Raw genomic sequence first — 18,048 nt, forward strand, 5'->3', positions numbered from 1 at the left:
TGTGGAGCTCCCAACTCTTTTTTTACCTGAAACCCTTGCTTCAGTATTCTCCAGCAAAAGAGTTTCTGGAACTGAACAGCCTTCCTGATCTCCTTCGCTGCCACTCCCCTTCTTTCCTTTCCTTACCACCTACCCTCTTAACTCCCTCGTCGCACCCCTCAAGCCTCTCCCCTCTCTCCTACCTCGTCCTCCTTTTCCCCATAACAGTTCCCCTTTCTTTATACCTCCCCTCACATTATTTTGATCCTTATTCTCCCTCGCCCTTCTTTTCCATGTTGACTTCCCTCCCCCACCAACACTCTTCCCCACTGCCTCCTCTACCTCCTTACCCCCACTCCCCTTAATGGAAGAACCCGCTGCCCCCTCCAGGGTAGACTCTTGAGTGTTAACTTCCTGGGCATCTCGCTGCCCCTGTTCATGAAGCACCAAATCCCTCGGCTGGATAGCCTCGTTCAACTCCTTTCCTTGATTTTGACTTGGGGAAGACTGATTCGCAATGCTTTTGCTAACTGATCCTCTATTATCTTGACTATCCCCCCAATCAGATTTCGATGAGGATTTAGTTCTTGTGTTCTCCTTAGTCCAGTTGGACTGTTTCTTTCTCACTTCATTTGGTTTAGGCGCCATAAGCCAAGTACCGTATTTGAAGTCTTCTTTCTCCTTTCCGGACATTTCACAGAACCGAAACAGATGTCCGATTCTTCCGCATCGGAAGCAAAAGTTTGGTAGTTTTTCGTAAAGAAGCAGCACGATGACCCCTTGCATCTCTCCATCTGGTAAAATCCGCACACATCTTTGTAGCGGTCGAGTTAGGGACCAACGAACCCTAACCCTAGCGAATTTTCCCCTACACATTCCTCCAATCCCCATATCAATATCTTCCACAGTCCCGATCTGCTCACCAATCCTTCGAACAACATCCGGGTGCATACAGGCTACCAGAAGGTTGTGGCATTGAATCTAACCCGTAAAGAACTCGAACTGTACGTCACTAGGGTTTTGAAACCCGTCTATCTCAGCGAACGAAATCAAATCTTGAAAAAAGTGCCAAGGACCCCCATGCAAAGCATGTTTTTTATCCAGATGTGACAAAAATTGAACCACAAAGAGATTGGCCCCCACAATCTCAACTTCAATGCGCTGCTGTGTCATTAATATACTTGGAAGATGTTGGAGTAACTGTTCTCGGCTAACTTGCTTACTTGCGAAGACTTTACCTACAAGACAAGATTTGATATTCTCCCGTAGGTTTGCCGTTAGCGTCGCCGGAAGAGCGACGGTAGAGTCATCCGCCTCCTCCGTTAGTTGAAGTTGATTCACAAGCCTTTGGATATATCTCCTCCGGATCCATACTATCCACCGGCAAAACTAAAGTCTTCTTCGTTGAACGAAAGGTCGATCACCAAGGCGGCGAAAGTCTGCTCTCTCAAAACCTAGGAAACCCTAGTGTTGCGGAGAAAAAAACTTATATTCCATAAGGACAAAATTTTATTTGCACGAAATTATGGGTCGTTTGATTCTTTTAGTTTATGTTATTTAACTGCTTAAAAGCAAGCTTATTATCAACTTGAAATAAGATTATCCAAACACCGTTAAGCCATTTTCATTTATTAGGTGGTGCAATGCTTAATTATTTAGTCAGTTTTATTTATATATTTACCTAAAATCTCGTTCTAGAAAGCTTAACAACCTAGCCAAGAAAGTTGGCTCTCGAAGTTTGTTTTACTTTACTCTCTCTCTGCGTCTACCCTTTGACATTTAATACGAGTGAAGCAAGACAAAACAAAAGCAGCCGAAACGTTAACGTTGCGTTCAAATATTGCACATTACATTATTCAAATAAATCGACAATTTATTCTAAATATACAAATCAAACATCTAAACTAATGACGCGTAATAGATCATCAAATGACTAGTCTTCTAGTTGTTACTTCACAACATCCCATTCAAAAGTTTAATTAAATCTCTCAATACAGATGTACCAACTGCTAAGAATTCAAATAAAACATTCCCACTTTGAATATATATAACTCATTTTTATTATTTGATTACACACGTCAAGTTACATGTTTAATGAGTTGCATCATGTTGCCGCGCATCCAATTTCATAATATATCACTTATAATTATGCATATCTTAAGTTATTGGATGATGTCTTCCTTACCAAGTTAAACTATATCTATACTTCTTAATTGCCTTCAAGCTAATTTAACTGGAAACACGTATATAATTTCTAAAAATATCATCTCAATAACTTCAAACAATTTAATAACAATTGAGAGATTCATATTCTCCCAATTATAAATCAGGGATGCCAATTATACTCGCTGGTACATATGAAAATTTATACCGGGTGGGCTGGAGGTGGGGGCTACCCAAACCCGCTTTGATAATCTTAAAGATTTCACATATGAAATTTATGGTTTGTTTATGTGATGTTGAAGCTTTTATAGGTTACTATTAAAAAAAATTAAGTTTTTTTTTTATTAATTTAATGTTTGATGCAATGAATTAATATGCTTGTTATTCTACGGATATCCTTTTCCCCACCGAATAATTTTGCACTCAATTTCAAATGGTCATGAAATCGGGTAGGGGATGAATTTTTGGAGCATGGCATTTGGGAATGCAATAAAAACTCATAATTAAGTTAGTATATATCATATATATTTTCGGGATCACATTGAATTCAATTATGGGGACCCATGTCAGAGTTTCATATCTGTAAAATGTAATGATAATTTTTATGATTTGTATTTATGTGAATGATGTATGGCACATTAGAGGAATTGAAGGAGGCTGATTTGTTTGGGGTGGGCTTAATTAGTATGAAAAAACAATGCGTTATTGAATCGATTAAAAGCTTATAGGGGGTGGGGTGGGGCCCCTTACCCGTATCTTGGACCACGACTACTTGATTGTAAAAACAAACGTATGTATGTATGTATTGTATGTGTTCACGCCATGCACGTTGTTTTGCCCCATTTTCATTTATTCACTTGTCGCATTCTCCACATTAATATTAATATTAATATTACAGGCGCCACGCCATCTAATTTTTTGTATATTCAAATAAATGATGCATTTAATATCAATTTTCCACCGATGTGATATTTTACCTCATTGTAACCATCACGGTTTTGGAATTTTCGAAGATTGGATTGTGAATTTCTCCTATCACTTTTAAGTTTTTTTTTTTTGAGATTGTATCGACGCGTAACTTTTAATTTATATTTGTTAGGAGTATTATTTTTCTTGATTTTGTAAAAATAGCTTTAAGAATATTTTGACTCATAATTTAACTAAAATTCACAAAAAATGAAACTATAAAAATTCTCAATTTATAATACAAGTACTAAACAATAAAGCAAAATTGGAGGGAAAAAAAAATCATGCCTCCAAATAAGTGCGCCATTCAGAATTTTATGCAAAATTGATCCAAATTTACCCGTGTTAATTTTTTCTATACTAATATTACTTTACTGACTCTTGGTATTTTATACAATAATTTCAGATAAAAAAATGTAATTTTTGTCACTTCTTTGATATACGTTTTTTCAACAGGTGAAGATACTTAATAATTGGGGGGCAGAAGGCATATATCTCAAGCTTGAAGAGCCCCTAAAAATATTTTCTTGACGTGAATACCCTCTAGATATACATACAATATTGAAGAAACTTGAAAAACATATTTATAGAGAAACTTTATATTTTAAAATATGTAAAAATGTTTTTTATAAACAAAAATAGCAACAAGCTTATACGAATTCACGGAAAATTTTCAATGTTGGAGTGTCGCATGGTTTATTCATATCGTAAGCATAAGTTCGTCTAGAAGTTGATAGGTCTTAAAAGCAGTTTCAATTCTACATCAATTAATATTGTAAAAATTAATTAATGTATTTCGAGATCGTCAAATATGGAGACTTGACCTCACATTTTACGTGTAAAATTACATTCGAATCCCTCCAGTTCATTTCATCACATCTCCGTTGAGTGTAAATTCTCATTAATATGAAGTTGAAAAATATTTAAATAATATATATGATGAACTAGTTCTGATTCATGGCAGATATAAATATAACCAATGAATTTATGATTCATCAAGGAATGGTTTTCTTGTCAACTTAAGATCAAGAAATTTGTCAACCGGGGGGACTAAGACACCATGACCTTTCTCTTTTTCTAAGAAAACCCATATAAATATTTGAAACTTTTATTTGACTCTGATAATATTATAGTATATAATTAACTTCGATAACATGAATAGTCGCACGTCATTGATGATAAAATATGAGGCTTCGTTACGTGAGAAAATCAACTAAAACATGGTAGCTATCTATATGAATTAAGCAAGCAATTGTCATTTTCTTAAACAGTTGCAACCCCTCCGAATAATTGATGTCACTCACTCTTACAAATGATACATTTTTGACTTAGGAAAAAAAAATTAAGTAACTCACCGTTTAAATAGATATTGAAATTGCAAGAACGAGTCTCACTTCACTTGAATCGGTCCTAGTCCATATAATATAAGCAATGCCAAAATTCAAGGTAATTATAAATTATTTTTACGATAGCATTTATTAGTTGCAGAGCGTATCAGATATATACATATTTTTTAAATAGGGTTAATTATTTGTATGGAGCGTCGTTTATTTTGTGTCAGTTTTGATATTATTGACTTAAATGGCACCAACTCTACACATATCCAAAAAGCAGCCCTCTGAGACTAGTGACAAACGTGGAATCAAATAACCCCAAAATCTTGAATAAAGTTTATTGATAATAAAAGGAAACCAAACTTGATTGTGACTCTGTGCTACTATTTTGTTTGATGTTTATCTGTTTGGGGCTGCTGATTAAATTAAAAAAATATGATGTTTGTGCAGATTTGTTGCCGAGGTCTGGTCAGCAATCACCCACAAATAATAACCAATATATGCCACTCTTGTGTTTGTGGGCCACCCTAGAAAAAGAATTCCGTTTTTGATGATGTTCAAACTTTTTTTACATTTATTCAAATCATCACCTCTTCCTAATCACAACCAGTTGCAGGTGATTACATATGTATATGTTGATTTTTATTTATTTTTAAATGGCGATAAGTCGTGTTGACAAATTGGCTGGGGGCCCAAAATCAGTAGCCGAGTGTACGATTTTTTGAATCTAAAACCCTAAGTAAAGAAAGTCGATAGTAATGTACAACTTGGGAGAGAGTTGGGCATAGGGATATAGGCTTATTATAATACCTACATCTGCTCCTAATTTAACTAAACTTTTCTACTTTTTTTGGATGGGGAATTAATATTTTCTACTTAGGTTGTAATGAATGCTGGAAAATGTTAATTGCATTCAACAACTGTATTAAGATACCCGTAGAGCATGCTATAAACTTGCTCACCCACTTTTTGTCACAATATTTAGTTGGGCTCAAATTAAATGAGACGATACGGGAATTATCCAAGTGCATCTGGCCCAATAGATTTGGACTCTGTCTCGACATTAAATGTTTGGGCTGAATTTGACAGTTATAACAACTAATTTTTAGAAATAATAGTAGACCCTCTCACGACAATCATAAAAAAAATTGACATTTTCAGTAAAATAATATAAACATTAAACATATAAGTTTATGTTAAATCTTACCAAATAAGGGTTACAATTATATTATTTTATTTTTTCGTTATAATAAATAGAGAGTGGTTCAAATGAGTCAACGTCTTGATTAACACTATGAATTAATTTGTTATGAAACATTATGAATTTTAAAAAAATTAATTTCGTCACCATTGGAATTTGAACCTTGAGCAATTAATTTATTCATCAAAATGATGAATCCACAGTAGATCTTTACGATATAAAAGCTCAAAATAAATTTTATTTTATACTATATACATTTGGACTCATTTGAACCACTATGTAAAAGGATGGAGAGAAGTAGGATGCTAACAAAGACATGTACAACAATTTTCATATCTTTTCTTTTTTAATATAAGTTGCGCTTTCGATTTGTCACTCACTTATGATAGTCTATATTGTCCCAATTTTCTTGCAAGAAATTATAGAGAATTCTTATGATTCCCACGATATCCCGCAAACAAATGAAAATTGAAGAGGAGCAATCGAGTAATAAAAAACAATTAAGTTGTCGTTTGAGCAAATTTAATCGTGCTAATCAAGGACGATTATGTTGTTTGCATAGAGCAATGAGATATCTGTACGAAGTTTGGGTGTTGAAAATTGGAAGAAATATTCATCCTAGTTTTGATGATGCCAAAATCCGTAGCTTTAACATCTCAACTGAAAATTACAGGAGAAAGAAGCAACTGAAGAGACTACAACTGAAACAACTACAACTGAAGCTCTCAAAGACTGAAACTCAACTGAAGACTGAACAACTGAAGAAAGATACTGAGATCATAACTGGTCGACTGAATCAAAGTCAACGACTGATCAAGAAAAGGACGGAAACATACTCCCCTACATTAAATGCTTCTGTATCAGCATTTAATGTACCAAATAAGAAAATATCTGTGTACCTGAGCCAGAAAAGAGGCGTTATCTCCCAACGGCATGATTTGAAGAAGAAGATCTCCGCCAACGGATCTATTCCTCAGAGACGCCTATAAATAGCTCAGAAGATTTCTCAAGAGAGAGAGAGAGAAGAGAAGAAAAGATTCCGATTCAATCCTCAATGCCGAAGCTGCATCAGAAAATCAAATAGAGCTTAATATTCCTTAAGCATTGAATCGATGAAGAGAGGATTTAAATGTTGTAAAATCAGTTTTACTAATTACCTAAACGCTCTTATTGTAACTAGGAATTTCACTTATATAAATCATTAGCCTAGTTACCGATTACTTGAGATTATGTACTCAGTATTTCTAGTTGGTATATTACAATACCCCTTTTCAAAAGAGCGAGAAGAGTGTTTGTATCGAGCTTGAGGCATAGACCAAGCTCAGTGGTTGTTTAGTACCAGTAAACTAAACAATTAGGTTGCTTAGCACCCGCAAGCTAAGTGTGTAAATCCAATCCAGTGAGTTGGTTGCTGAAAGGTGTTTCCTTATCAGTATAGGTTGCTTTGCACCCGTAAGCATCGTGGTTAGGTTTGTTGTGCACCCGTAAGCACATGTCCAGAGTGTTCGTCAGATTGATCATCTGGTCGTGGATGTAGGAACGTTGTTTTCCGAACCACGTAAAAATCCCTTGTGTTCTTACTTGCTTTTATATTCAGTATTTGCGCATATCTCTGTTTCTCTAATACTGACTAACTGAAAATAGTAACTAACGAATTCTCTGTGAAGAAAATCTTTCAAGGCTATTTCACTAAAGTTTAATATTCCGCTGCTAGAGTTATAGGTTTAATTGATCAATCTTTCGATAGTTAGTTAAATAAGTAACTCTACTCTATTTTACTTACGACTGAAGTATTAATTGGACTAAAGTTAATTGACCAGCTCGATTAATTGAAGTCACCCACTGAACCTCTGTTTCAGTATCAGTCGCCACCTCTTGTCAACTAAAGCTCGCATTTTCAAATCAGTAAAATTGTCTTTTAGTACAAAGGTGTTTGTTTTAAGTAACATTGATTCAAAAATAGCCTATAGGTGTATTCCTCCCCCCCCATACACCTGTCCTTTCAACCCTCAGGGGACCCAACATTGAGAGATTCGGCTATCTCCAACCTACAAATTCAAACTCATTTTACAGCATAAACAGGATCTTACTCACACCTACAAACTCAAACTCATATTTTTAAAAATATTCTACTGTATACTCGTTCACATTCTACCTTTTATTCAATATTTTTACCTACATATTTTTCAATATTCAATAATGTTTTTAGATATTTTGATTATTAAGAAATAAACAAAATTTTATAAATTAATTGTTTATAAAATAATAGAACAAATAAATAAAATTCCTAGATCCCTAGAAAAATTGATTATTTTCAATTTGATGTTACAGTATGTAATTTTCTGTCGTTGTTATTGTTCTTAATTTGATGTTGTAGTACGGTATGTTATCTTTATATTATTGTTATTATTTTTGCTTTAAATGTTGTAATATTTTATATAAATTGTATGTTATTATTAGACAACTTCTCCTGTGAGCTCTTATTTACTATGCTCATGATCTGGGAGTCGGCTAGGCTGTGATGCACGTGGATTTATTTGACCTGGATCTATGATAACACTCATGTTTTCATGGTTTTTAGTGTTCATATGATGTTAATTTTATAGGAAATTGAATGTTGGATGATTGTTTTGTGCTTAAATTGCTTTATCTTGTGAAATATGTTAATTGGTCGTACTTTGATGATTTTTACAGAAATATGGAGTTCGAATTTGGACCAATGCTCTTAATGAAAGTTGTAGTTCATCTCGATACGAGTTCGTAGGCGCAAACGGTTTGTAAATCCGAGTTCGGACGAGGAAGATATGGCCAAAACAAGAAAGTCGCGCGCAGCAGTGAATAGTGCCCGATGGGAATTTCCGAATTTTCGGGATTTTGCGGGATTTTCGGATTTTATTAGTATTTTCGAGCTCTGTACTGTATTTATCCCCTGTGCCTATATATAGGTCCTCTTTTGACCTATTTAGAGTTCCCTTTTCAGTTCCCAACTTTTATTTTTCAATTTTCATAGCTTTAGAATTTATTGCTTTCCAGTTTTTACTGCTTGGATTGGATTTTCACAAGATTGAAGATTCAAGTTGCTACATTCGTTCTTATTCAGTTTTTATATAATTCTGTTTTTCTAATTGCTTTCTTTTTAATTATGTTTATGTTTTATTTCAGTATATCTGGCTAGTTTCCTTTAGCTGATTCTAGGGTTTGTAAATAGTTGATTGAATTTGTGTGATTTATTTGTTAATACCTTTGTGCCTTCCAGTTTATGATTCATAATTCTTGGTGCTTAATTTCTTGTGAATTATCTGATCAATAGTTTGCATGTTTAGCTATTTGGTTTGAGACCTAGCGGAGATAACTGTTTAGCGGATTCAGGAATGTATGATATGATTTTAACCTTGAGACCTAGCGGAGATAGGTGGATCATAGGGAGCTATTCTTAGGAGCTATTGGGAGTTAGTAGATTTTCTTAAGACCTAACGGAGATAGAGAATTTACTAATCTACAATCGTTGCTGCTCTAGCGAGAGTAATTGATTAATTAAGTGATCTCTCATCATAACTGGATTAAAACTGGTACATAGGATTAATAGATTTATTGCATAGATTTAGTTAATGAATTTACTACCCTAGGGTCAGTTGTCTTTTAATATTAGATTTTTCCTACGTGCTTTTATTTATCGTTATTTGCGTTTTAGTTTAAGTTAATTAAACTTTCTTTGTTTTCGTTTGCCTGTCTACTGTTTCAGTCTGTTTAGGAGATAGCTAGAGTTATTTCGTTGTGTCAGTCCCTGTGGATACGATATTCGATTGCTATTTCTGTGCTACAATTACACCGTGTTAGTTGCGGTATTTTATTGCTAATAAACTAGTGATCAATCTAGGTCCATCGACCTGATTTATACATTAAAAAAATCATTTTTCTCATTCTAAACCATAGTCGCTTTTCTCTCTCTCTCTCTCCCCCATTTATTCTCCCTCTTTCTTCTAGTTTGCGGTGCTATTGCACCTACTCTCTCCTTCTATCTCACTCTCTCTTTCTCCCCCACTCGTATATATCTTTCTGTGTCTAGCTCTCTGTCTCTTCTCCTCGCTCTACATCTCCCTCTCTGTCCTGCACGACCATCGTGGATCGCCACGGTTCAAGCAATGTCTGCGGTCATCGCTGCCAGCCGCATCTCTGCCACGGTGATTCGCAGGGAAGAACTTCAAGATTGGAGTGTGATACTAAGGGATCTCGCAAGGAACGCGACAATGGCGTGAACCTGATCGCAAAAACCGAGTAAGTACTCAGTCGAAATTAGGGATCGTCAGCATAAGACTTATAGTCCATTAAGCCTATTAGGAGGTCTTCTCCTAATTCCCCCTAGGAATCCCTAACTCACCAATACCTATAACTAGGGGAGAAGGGAGAACACAATTTCAAAACCTACAGAGCTCAAATTTTTGCCCCCACCCCTTTTCATTCCCTCCCTGAGAGTGATCGAAAATTTTGCTCCACAAGTAGGGAGATTTTTATGCTATTTTTCTGGCTATTAGTAGGGATAGGAAGATAGGGTTCGGGTATAGGGTACCCGATTACCCGACACGAAAAAATCGGGTATAGGCTACCCAATACCCAAAAAATTAGGGTTCGGATTCAGGTTCGGGTATTTAGGGTATAAATAAATCGGGTATCGGGTACCCGAATTTTTAATTTAATATAATTTAAATTATTTAATTAAGTGAAGTCAAAATTTGGTTTTCAAGTTTCAACCTAGTCGGCTACTACTAGTCTGTTCCAGAAGCGCCTCCCACTTCCCGCCTCTCAAAACTTAGCAACACCCTGTTCCAGAAGCGCCTTCCGCCTCCCAGCCAGCGACCCTTGCTATTTCATCGTTCCCGTCGGCCTCCCACCCCGTCGGCTGTCGTCGTTCCCGTCGAATCTGCCCCCACCGCACCGCGCCTCCCACTCCCAAACTTCCAGACTTCTAGTTCGAAAATCCCTCCGCGTCTGCTACTTCTAGCGGCGACCCCGTCGCCATTCCCGTTCCGCCTCCTATTCGATTCGCCTATCTGCGCCCATCAACAGCCACCACCAGAATCAACGCCCAGTGTTCCGCCGCCCTCTCTTCTACCGCGACACCGTCGAGAGGTTGTCGTGCCACCGTCGCCCCCTCCGGCATGTTCTTTGTGTCCTCTGCCTCTTCTACCACAGCAGCAGTGCAGCGCCGCGCCGCGCTGTCTCCGAGCTTCGACCACCGGTATTTCTTGACAAGCATTTTGGGCATTTATATTGGACAAGCATTTTCGGGTACTTGGTTTTTCGGGTAATTCGGGAAAGCTATTAGCTTGAATACTCGATTAATCTGGCAGCTTAACTCCAATTCAAATCAGCTCAGGTAATTTAGGGTACCCAAATACCCAATTCGGGTACCCGAGTTGGGTATTAGGGTACCCGATTTAGTAATCGGGTTCGGGATCGGGTACTATTTTTTTTTATCGATTTTTGGGTTCGGGTACTCGATTTTTTCGGGTAGGGTACCCGAACCCAACCCGATTCCCACCCCTAGCTATTAGGGTTGTCAGATCGTTGTCCATCCAACGTTCAAGCCATAGGAGTAAATAAGCTAGAAAATTCTCATGTTGAATCAGTTGTTACTAAAGTATTCAAAGGCCATTAAACTACAACAAGATAAACTTCAAATCTCAAGATTTGTAGTATTCTACTTAATCTAACTGTAGATTTATTTTGTGATGGCTATAGAAAATTAATATGCATGTTATTTAATTTATCATCCTATGATATCCTTGATAGAAAATAAACTCCACACCAGGGTTCCATCAATATCTCCTAGGACAATCACACAATTAGTTTAAACCAACTGTCATAGTGCCTAAACCGTTGATTAACATGCAAGATTTATTGTGTCCAACTAATTACTCACATGTAACTCCAAAAAGATCGATTAGATTCAATATTCTCCAACTATTCTGAAAACATGTTAGCTTTACTGACTAGCTTGTTCCAGTTCATGTGTTAATCATTTTCTTTCGGTCACAAATCGACACAACAAATCATGATCAATTGGTGGTCAAACAGTTAAACAAACAATGAACTCAACAACATAAGAACAAAATGAGGGTTGTGCTTGATTAATAAAAATAAATTTAAATCAAATAATTCATAGAAACAAATAACTAAACGTCGAAGAAAAATTTAATTAAAACTAATAAAAGGTGCAGAGAAAAATCCTATAATCTTGAAATTCTTCGGCTTGAATTCCTTGATCTTCTTCTCTTCTTCAAAATCTAAAAAATATAAGATATGATTAAGTAAAATAAGATAGCAAACCTAAATATGTGTTTGGAAATGGTAGTTGGAGGAAGAGATTGAGTATAATTAGAGATTAAAATCTATCAAAAATAAGAAAAGTGAACAAAAATAGTGATATCCTGCAACATCTCATGATGTATACGTTATTTTTGTGCCTTTGTCCCGCGGGCGCGACTCTTCTCACGGCAGCATGCACGATCAACTTGTTTTTGCATGTTCTCTCTTATTTTAGCTTCAATTCACACACCATTTTCTTCCATAACTCCTATCGAGATGTGCTATGATCTCATGAAGCCCAATCTCCTTTATCTTGATCACATGTTTATGAAATTTCGTCAAAAGATACACACAAGATGTGCAAACATAGGCATACACTTGTTTCAAACACATTTTTTTCAAGTAAATTCAGCACAATTACATAACTAAGAACGTGGAAAATTCATGTTTGCTAATATGACTACCCATGAGATCAAGGACTTCTTTCTCACTGCAAGAATGAGGGATGCACGGTATGTGAAAATTAAGAAGAGCAAGGATGTCGCGAAGTTCAAAGTTCAATGCTCCAAGTATCTTTACACACTATGTGTGTTCAACTCTGAGAAGGTCGAAAAGCTTAAGCAATCCCTACCACTAGGTCTGAACGTGCAATACTGGTAGAAATTAGTGGAGGAAATTGCACTTCTTCTTCCAATAGTCAGTTGGCTTTTCTTGATTTATGCATTGAAACTTTAGATTATCCTAACTTGTACGTTACAAATCTATTTTTGGTGATTTTTACATAAAAAATCATTGTTTTTTATAATATTTAATTTAAGATGCATATTGAATATATTTTCATAAACCAAATTTGATAATTTATAGAAAAGAATCAAAAGAGAAAGAACAGAGAGAAAATATGGCACTAAAAATCTATCATTGTAACTCTGCTTTCATATAATACTAGTACGTCCTCTCGTACAATGCTCTAGCCGGGACATATTTTATAGCGCTTAAAAAATTTAAATTATGTAAAAAAGTTAAAATATCATCATTTATAAGTTAGATTAATTAATACTAACAAAAAATAGTTTCTATCCATCTAAATATTATTTTATTTAAAGTAGTGTATAATAAAAATATTATCTCCTCAATGAGCATAATATTAAATTAAGTGAGTATCATATTGTAATAATTAAATTACAAAGAAAAAAATAGATTTTTTTAAAAAATAAATTAACAATATTAAATGAATAAATTTAAAGGTCGCGTCACAGGGGACTCAAACTCAAGACCTTTGGTCTTAGACATTAACTCATTACCGCTTGGCCAACACACGCACACGAAAATGTTAGAATTATATGCATATTAAACTCCAAACTATACCCGTTTTATAAAAAATGTCCCGAATCGAATTATAAGAAATATTTTTAAAAAACCCCCAAACTATTAGGTTATGATAAAAAATGTCCCGCATCCTTTTTTTGGTCCACGAAATCATGGTGTGGCTCACCGGATGCCACCGTATAATTTATACTCCATTTATTGTTGTAAATGACATGAGCACAAAACTACATCGTTTATGTCATATCCTTTTTAAAAAAGAATAAGTCAATGCTGGATAAACTGCCCTTCAATACAACTTAAATCAACTGACGTTTAAACTTATTTATATATATATATATATATATATAGACACACACACATGTACACATTACAATAGTCGGTTTTTTTTTATATATAACTAACAATAAAATAATTATGTCATTAAAAACATAGTAAAATAGTTATTATATCATATTATTTCAACTCTACCAAATTGTAACATGTGTATGAAAATTTTGAAAAATAAAAAATAAATAAATGTAAACCATATTTTAAGTTCCAAATACATATAAATGTCAATTTAATATTAAAAACTATCAAGGCCCTAAAAAAAATATTAAAAGCTATTAGTTTTTTTTTTTTAAAATAAAAATTATTACACCCAAAGAAAGAAAATCACACTCACACTCTAGCCTTCTAAGTGACTCAAACCCCTTGACCTATTGGTTAAAGGAGAAGCGTCTTACCAATATACTGCACTTCATCGTCACTAAAAACTATCAGATTTGAGCGTTACCATTTTGCCTTTTCGGTTTTATATATTGAGTTGACAAATTTACATTTTTTTTTTTGAAAAAACAAATTAAATTTACAATATTATGTGCACGAGTTTATGCAAAGGATATTATTTGAAATTCCATTGCACTATTGAGTAATTGATCTCTAAACACAAAAGCAAGTTTAATACGATTTGACGGATTATGCAAAGGATATCGGTTGAAATTTTATTGCACTTGATAATTCATATCTAAACACAACAGCAAGATTTGACGGATTATGCAAAGGATATTATTTGAAATTCTTTGCACTATTGAGTAATTGATATCTAAACATGACTCACTAAAGGATCCTGATTCCCCCAAAATTGATATTATACAAGTATAATACGATGAGTAATTATGCAAGTATAATACGATGAGTAATTATGCCAAGATTTCATTTGTATTTGGATTTGATTACATGACTCACTAAAGGATCCTGATTCCCCCAAAATTTAAAATGTGTGTAACATGCATCGGATGGGTGATGCACTAGTTTATATGTCTATCAATAATGGCCATAGTAATTACTAATATACACGAGACTCGACTTGCATAAATAGCATACATTATGAGATAAAAATGGGAGTTAGGAGTCGAGAGAAAATGATGATGGTTGTTATTTAAATTGGCACTACTAAGTGAGAAAGAGTGGTCCTAGCAAACATGGTATTGTTTTACTGCTTTATACACATACAAAATGGATGTCATGATGCCGTAGAAGAAAAGTAGAGAAGAGATCTGCAAATGATCTCTGATGAGTATCAATTTTCAACACTTAAACCCCTTGCAGACAGAGAGGACTATTATGAGGATCAGCGCAACGATGATAGCTAAAACGATTAGCTTGATCTTCATGTTTTGCAGCCACATTTTCCTCCTGATTTGTGTTCCAGTTGTTCTGAAGTCCTGGGCCTGATCCAAAAACATAGACAAGAAGAATAATGTGAAACCAATATAGCAGCTTCAACAGTAGATGCAGCCTAAGTACATGCAAGCAACCATGAGGCAGTCATTTGGGGGTATGATGTAATTTGGGGAAAACCGGGAGCTCTATAGCTAGGAGAATGATTTTTGGGAAAAAATAAAAATGCCCACTTTTCTTGAGTAATAATGAAAAATGCTAACTTTCATAAAACTATTGTGTTCATGCCCAAACTGACTAAATTATCCTTAATGTCTCAATCAATGTGCTTGCAAGACAAAAGTAAGTTGCCGCCCCGACGGCTACCTCGCCTTTCAGACCGGCATACTTTTTCTTGTAGTAAATTAAAATTTTCAACCGAAAAAGTACGTTGCCGATCGGATAGGTAGTCTCTGGCAAGATTGCCTCCTACTTTTCCGACTGACAACCTACTTTTTCTTGTACTTTTCTTACACAATTGTACTTGGATAAAAAAAAGTGTAAGATTTGCACAAAAAACGATGTAAGACCATCAACACATCAAGTTTAATTTGGGCATAGCATCAAGTTTTTATATAAAAGTGGGCATATTTAATTAGAAGTTATAAATGTGGGCCTTTTTACCCATCAACACTTTAATTCGAAGAAATGAATTTTTATGTAAAAAGATTAGAGTTGAGTTGAAAATTGGATAGTCACTTCTTTATTGTAGGACATGCGTGGAAAGAATTTTAAAGGCCAAGAGACAGACAATGCATCAGAGATTAGAGTCTCAATAGGAATTATTAAAGCAACCAGTATCACAGCCAAGACCAAGACTGCAGTGGCATCAACATTGATACACCAAACACAAAGCGCAGACACATACACACACAGATATACCTGATGATGAAGATTTTCAGTCTTATCCACAAGAAGCTCTATCTTCTCACCACGATCTAGAACCTGCATTAGATAATTACATGAGAATGAGATAGTATCCTACTTTCTAGATACAGCTATTGTTGATCAAACAAAAATGGACACTAATAGTTCAACACAAACAAGAAAACTAAAAAACCAAAAGATGCCCATAATCCTGCAGGCTGATAGTCATACTAATAGCTCTAAATAAAGCAATCAATCAACCGATAAGCTATCAAAACATATGAAATAGTAGTATCTTTTTTTTCTTCATTTTGTGTTGAGGATGATAAGTACATCATGCAGTCAAATGTAGATTTAACAAACATACCAAAATGAACATAAATAGTTCAACCTGCAAATGAGCTATGTGATGTCCCAATCAAAGAGACTGACCAAAATGCATTAATTGAACACACAACACCTTGAGTTCAGGTTGTACAAGATGCAACAGTGGCCTCTATACCTTCTCGATATTTTCCATCATAACACCTTTCACTTCTGAAACCTGAGCCTTGACCTTTGCGAATTTGCTAATCTCCTCAGGGTGCTCGATGCAGTATTGCATTTGTTCCTTCAACTTTGGCCTGCAATACATGTTTTCCAAAACAAAATATTTATATAGACATATTCAATCAGAGAACAAATACAAAACACACATTATATTTGTTACTATTGCTAGAAATTTATGCACCCAAATTCTTTGTTAAGGCCATTCGCAGGAGCTGTCGCAGCCTTCCCACCACCATATTTTGCTACAAAGTCGTCCTTTATGCGTTCTAGAAAAGCCATAGGAACCTGCCTTCCAGCTGACTCTTCAGCAACAACACAGTAAGCTGCATAGAAAGTAGAAACTACCAAGTTAGAGCTACAATTCAACTTGATTGCTAGATAATGCCCTTGTTTCTCCCACAGTATAAATCAGGTGCCAATTTGGCATATATAGCAACAATGAAATGATGACTCATTATGAATGCTTCAATCCCTTCGGCAAAGGTGGAGCTATATTAGATTAAGTTCCAAAATCAATTTTATGAATCAGTTAAATCAACCAGCGCACTGTAAGTATAAATTACATTTTGTCTCATGAATCATGAATCGTGTATACAGCAAGACATAGAAACTTCGGACTAACCATACGTCTGCCTTCAATTATTAAAGACTACAATATAATCAAGCGTGGAATCAGTGTATGAATCAACAGCTAACAAATTCACACGACCATATAACAAAACAATCGCGATCTAAGCGAGCAAATAGAATTCCAACAAAACAAATAAAAATCGAGCATCTTCCGATTCAAACCGATCAAAACGACAAACGGCATCAAAGCAACTAAGCTGTACGATAATAACGATGAACGAAAACTACAAACCGCATCAATCAACTAAGTTTAACAACAACGATTATCAAACTTACTGAATCCATCGTGAACGAGGTAATTGAAGGTGTGATTGTCGCAGTTGTAGGTGAACTTGTTGTTGGAGGCTGGAAGCTTCTGGAGGCACTGATAGGCTATAGAATTGAAGTTCCCGCTGAACTCCGTGTACTCCGCCAGCACCACCGGCGGCGTTCCACGCGCCACCAGCGCGTAGATCAGCGTCTTCCGGCTGTTTTGCCCCATTTTCAACTAAATTCAGAGTCGTAATTCAATTGGCACCGCTGAGTTAGGGTTCTTCTTCTCGGCCTTACAAATTCCTTCCTTGCCAGATCTCGAGTTGGATCACTTTAGTTGAATTTTAAGAGAGCGGAACCCCTTTTTCTGCTTCTCTCTCTACCGCTTTCGTTTGCTTTTGTATTTGGGAAAGTAGAGTGAGAGAGATAAACGAGACTCTCGACGCGGGCAACCCAATTAATGATTTTGCTCAACTTTGACAAACGTAATATTAATATATAATCCCCCTGCTTAAATATTTTTAGATACAATAAATCTATGCAGCCACATTGTGGCCACCCACACACTAATATAATAAGGATAATCTTGATTTATTTAATTTATTTTTTAAAATAAAAATAAAATTTAGTTATTTTATTATATTTTCTACATTGTACTTATTTTTTTAATTTTTTTTTGCATTTTTTATTTTTTATTTATTTTTTAATAAAAATAAAAAGTTACCAAAAAATTGCAAAAAAATAACTATAATGTATAGAATATGATAAAATAAC

The 18,048-nt window shown here is 35.1% G+C and overlaps 1 protein-coding gene across 1 annotated transcript; it reads right to left on the minus strand.

Annotated features, from left to right (window-relative positions):
• Positions 1–14,668: 14,668 nt before the first annotated feature.
• On the minus strand, positions 14,669–17,802 carry LOC131026311 (vesicle-associated membrane protein 721-like). Its single transcript, XM_057956156.1, has 5 exons — positions 17,299–17,802; positions 16,574–16,715; positions 16,346–16,466; positions 15,859–15,921; positions 14,669–14,987 (listed from the first exon to the last, which is right to left on the minus strand). Exons 1-5 carry the CDS (start codon positions 17,501–17,503, stop codon positions 14,844–14,846), a joined length of 675 nt encoding a protein of 224 aa, XP_057812139.1. The 5' UTR covers positions 17,504–17,802; the 3' UTR covers positions 14,669–14,843.
• Positions 17,803–18,048: the final 246 nt, after the last annotated feature.

This window comes from Salvia miltiorrhiza, chromosome 5, assembly GCF_028751815.1.
Source record: "Salvia miltiorrhiza cultivar Shanhuang (shh) chromosome 5, IMPLAD_Smil_shh, whole genome shotgun sequence".
Taxonomy (NCBI): domain Eukaryota; kingdom Viridiplantae; phylum Streptophyta; class Magnoliopsida; order Lamiales; family Lamiaceae; genus Salvia; species Salvia miltiorrhiza.

Bases quoted from the DNA above. Each gene is read 5' to 3' on its own strand.
- LOC131026311 (XM_057956156.1), bottom strand. From the start codon at position 17,503: ATGGGGCAAAACAGCCGGAAGACGCTGATCTACGCGCTGGTGGCGCGT. The intron at 15,922-16,345 runs GTATAGAGGCCA...TATCTAATGCAG, and splicing joins TGATGGAAAATATCGAGAAG to GTTCTAGATCGTGGTGAGAA. The intron at 14,988-15,858 runs GTATATCTGTGT...TTTTTGGATCAG, and splicing joins CTGAAAATCTTCATCATCAG to GCCCAGGACTTCAGAACAAC.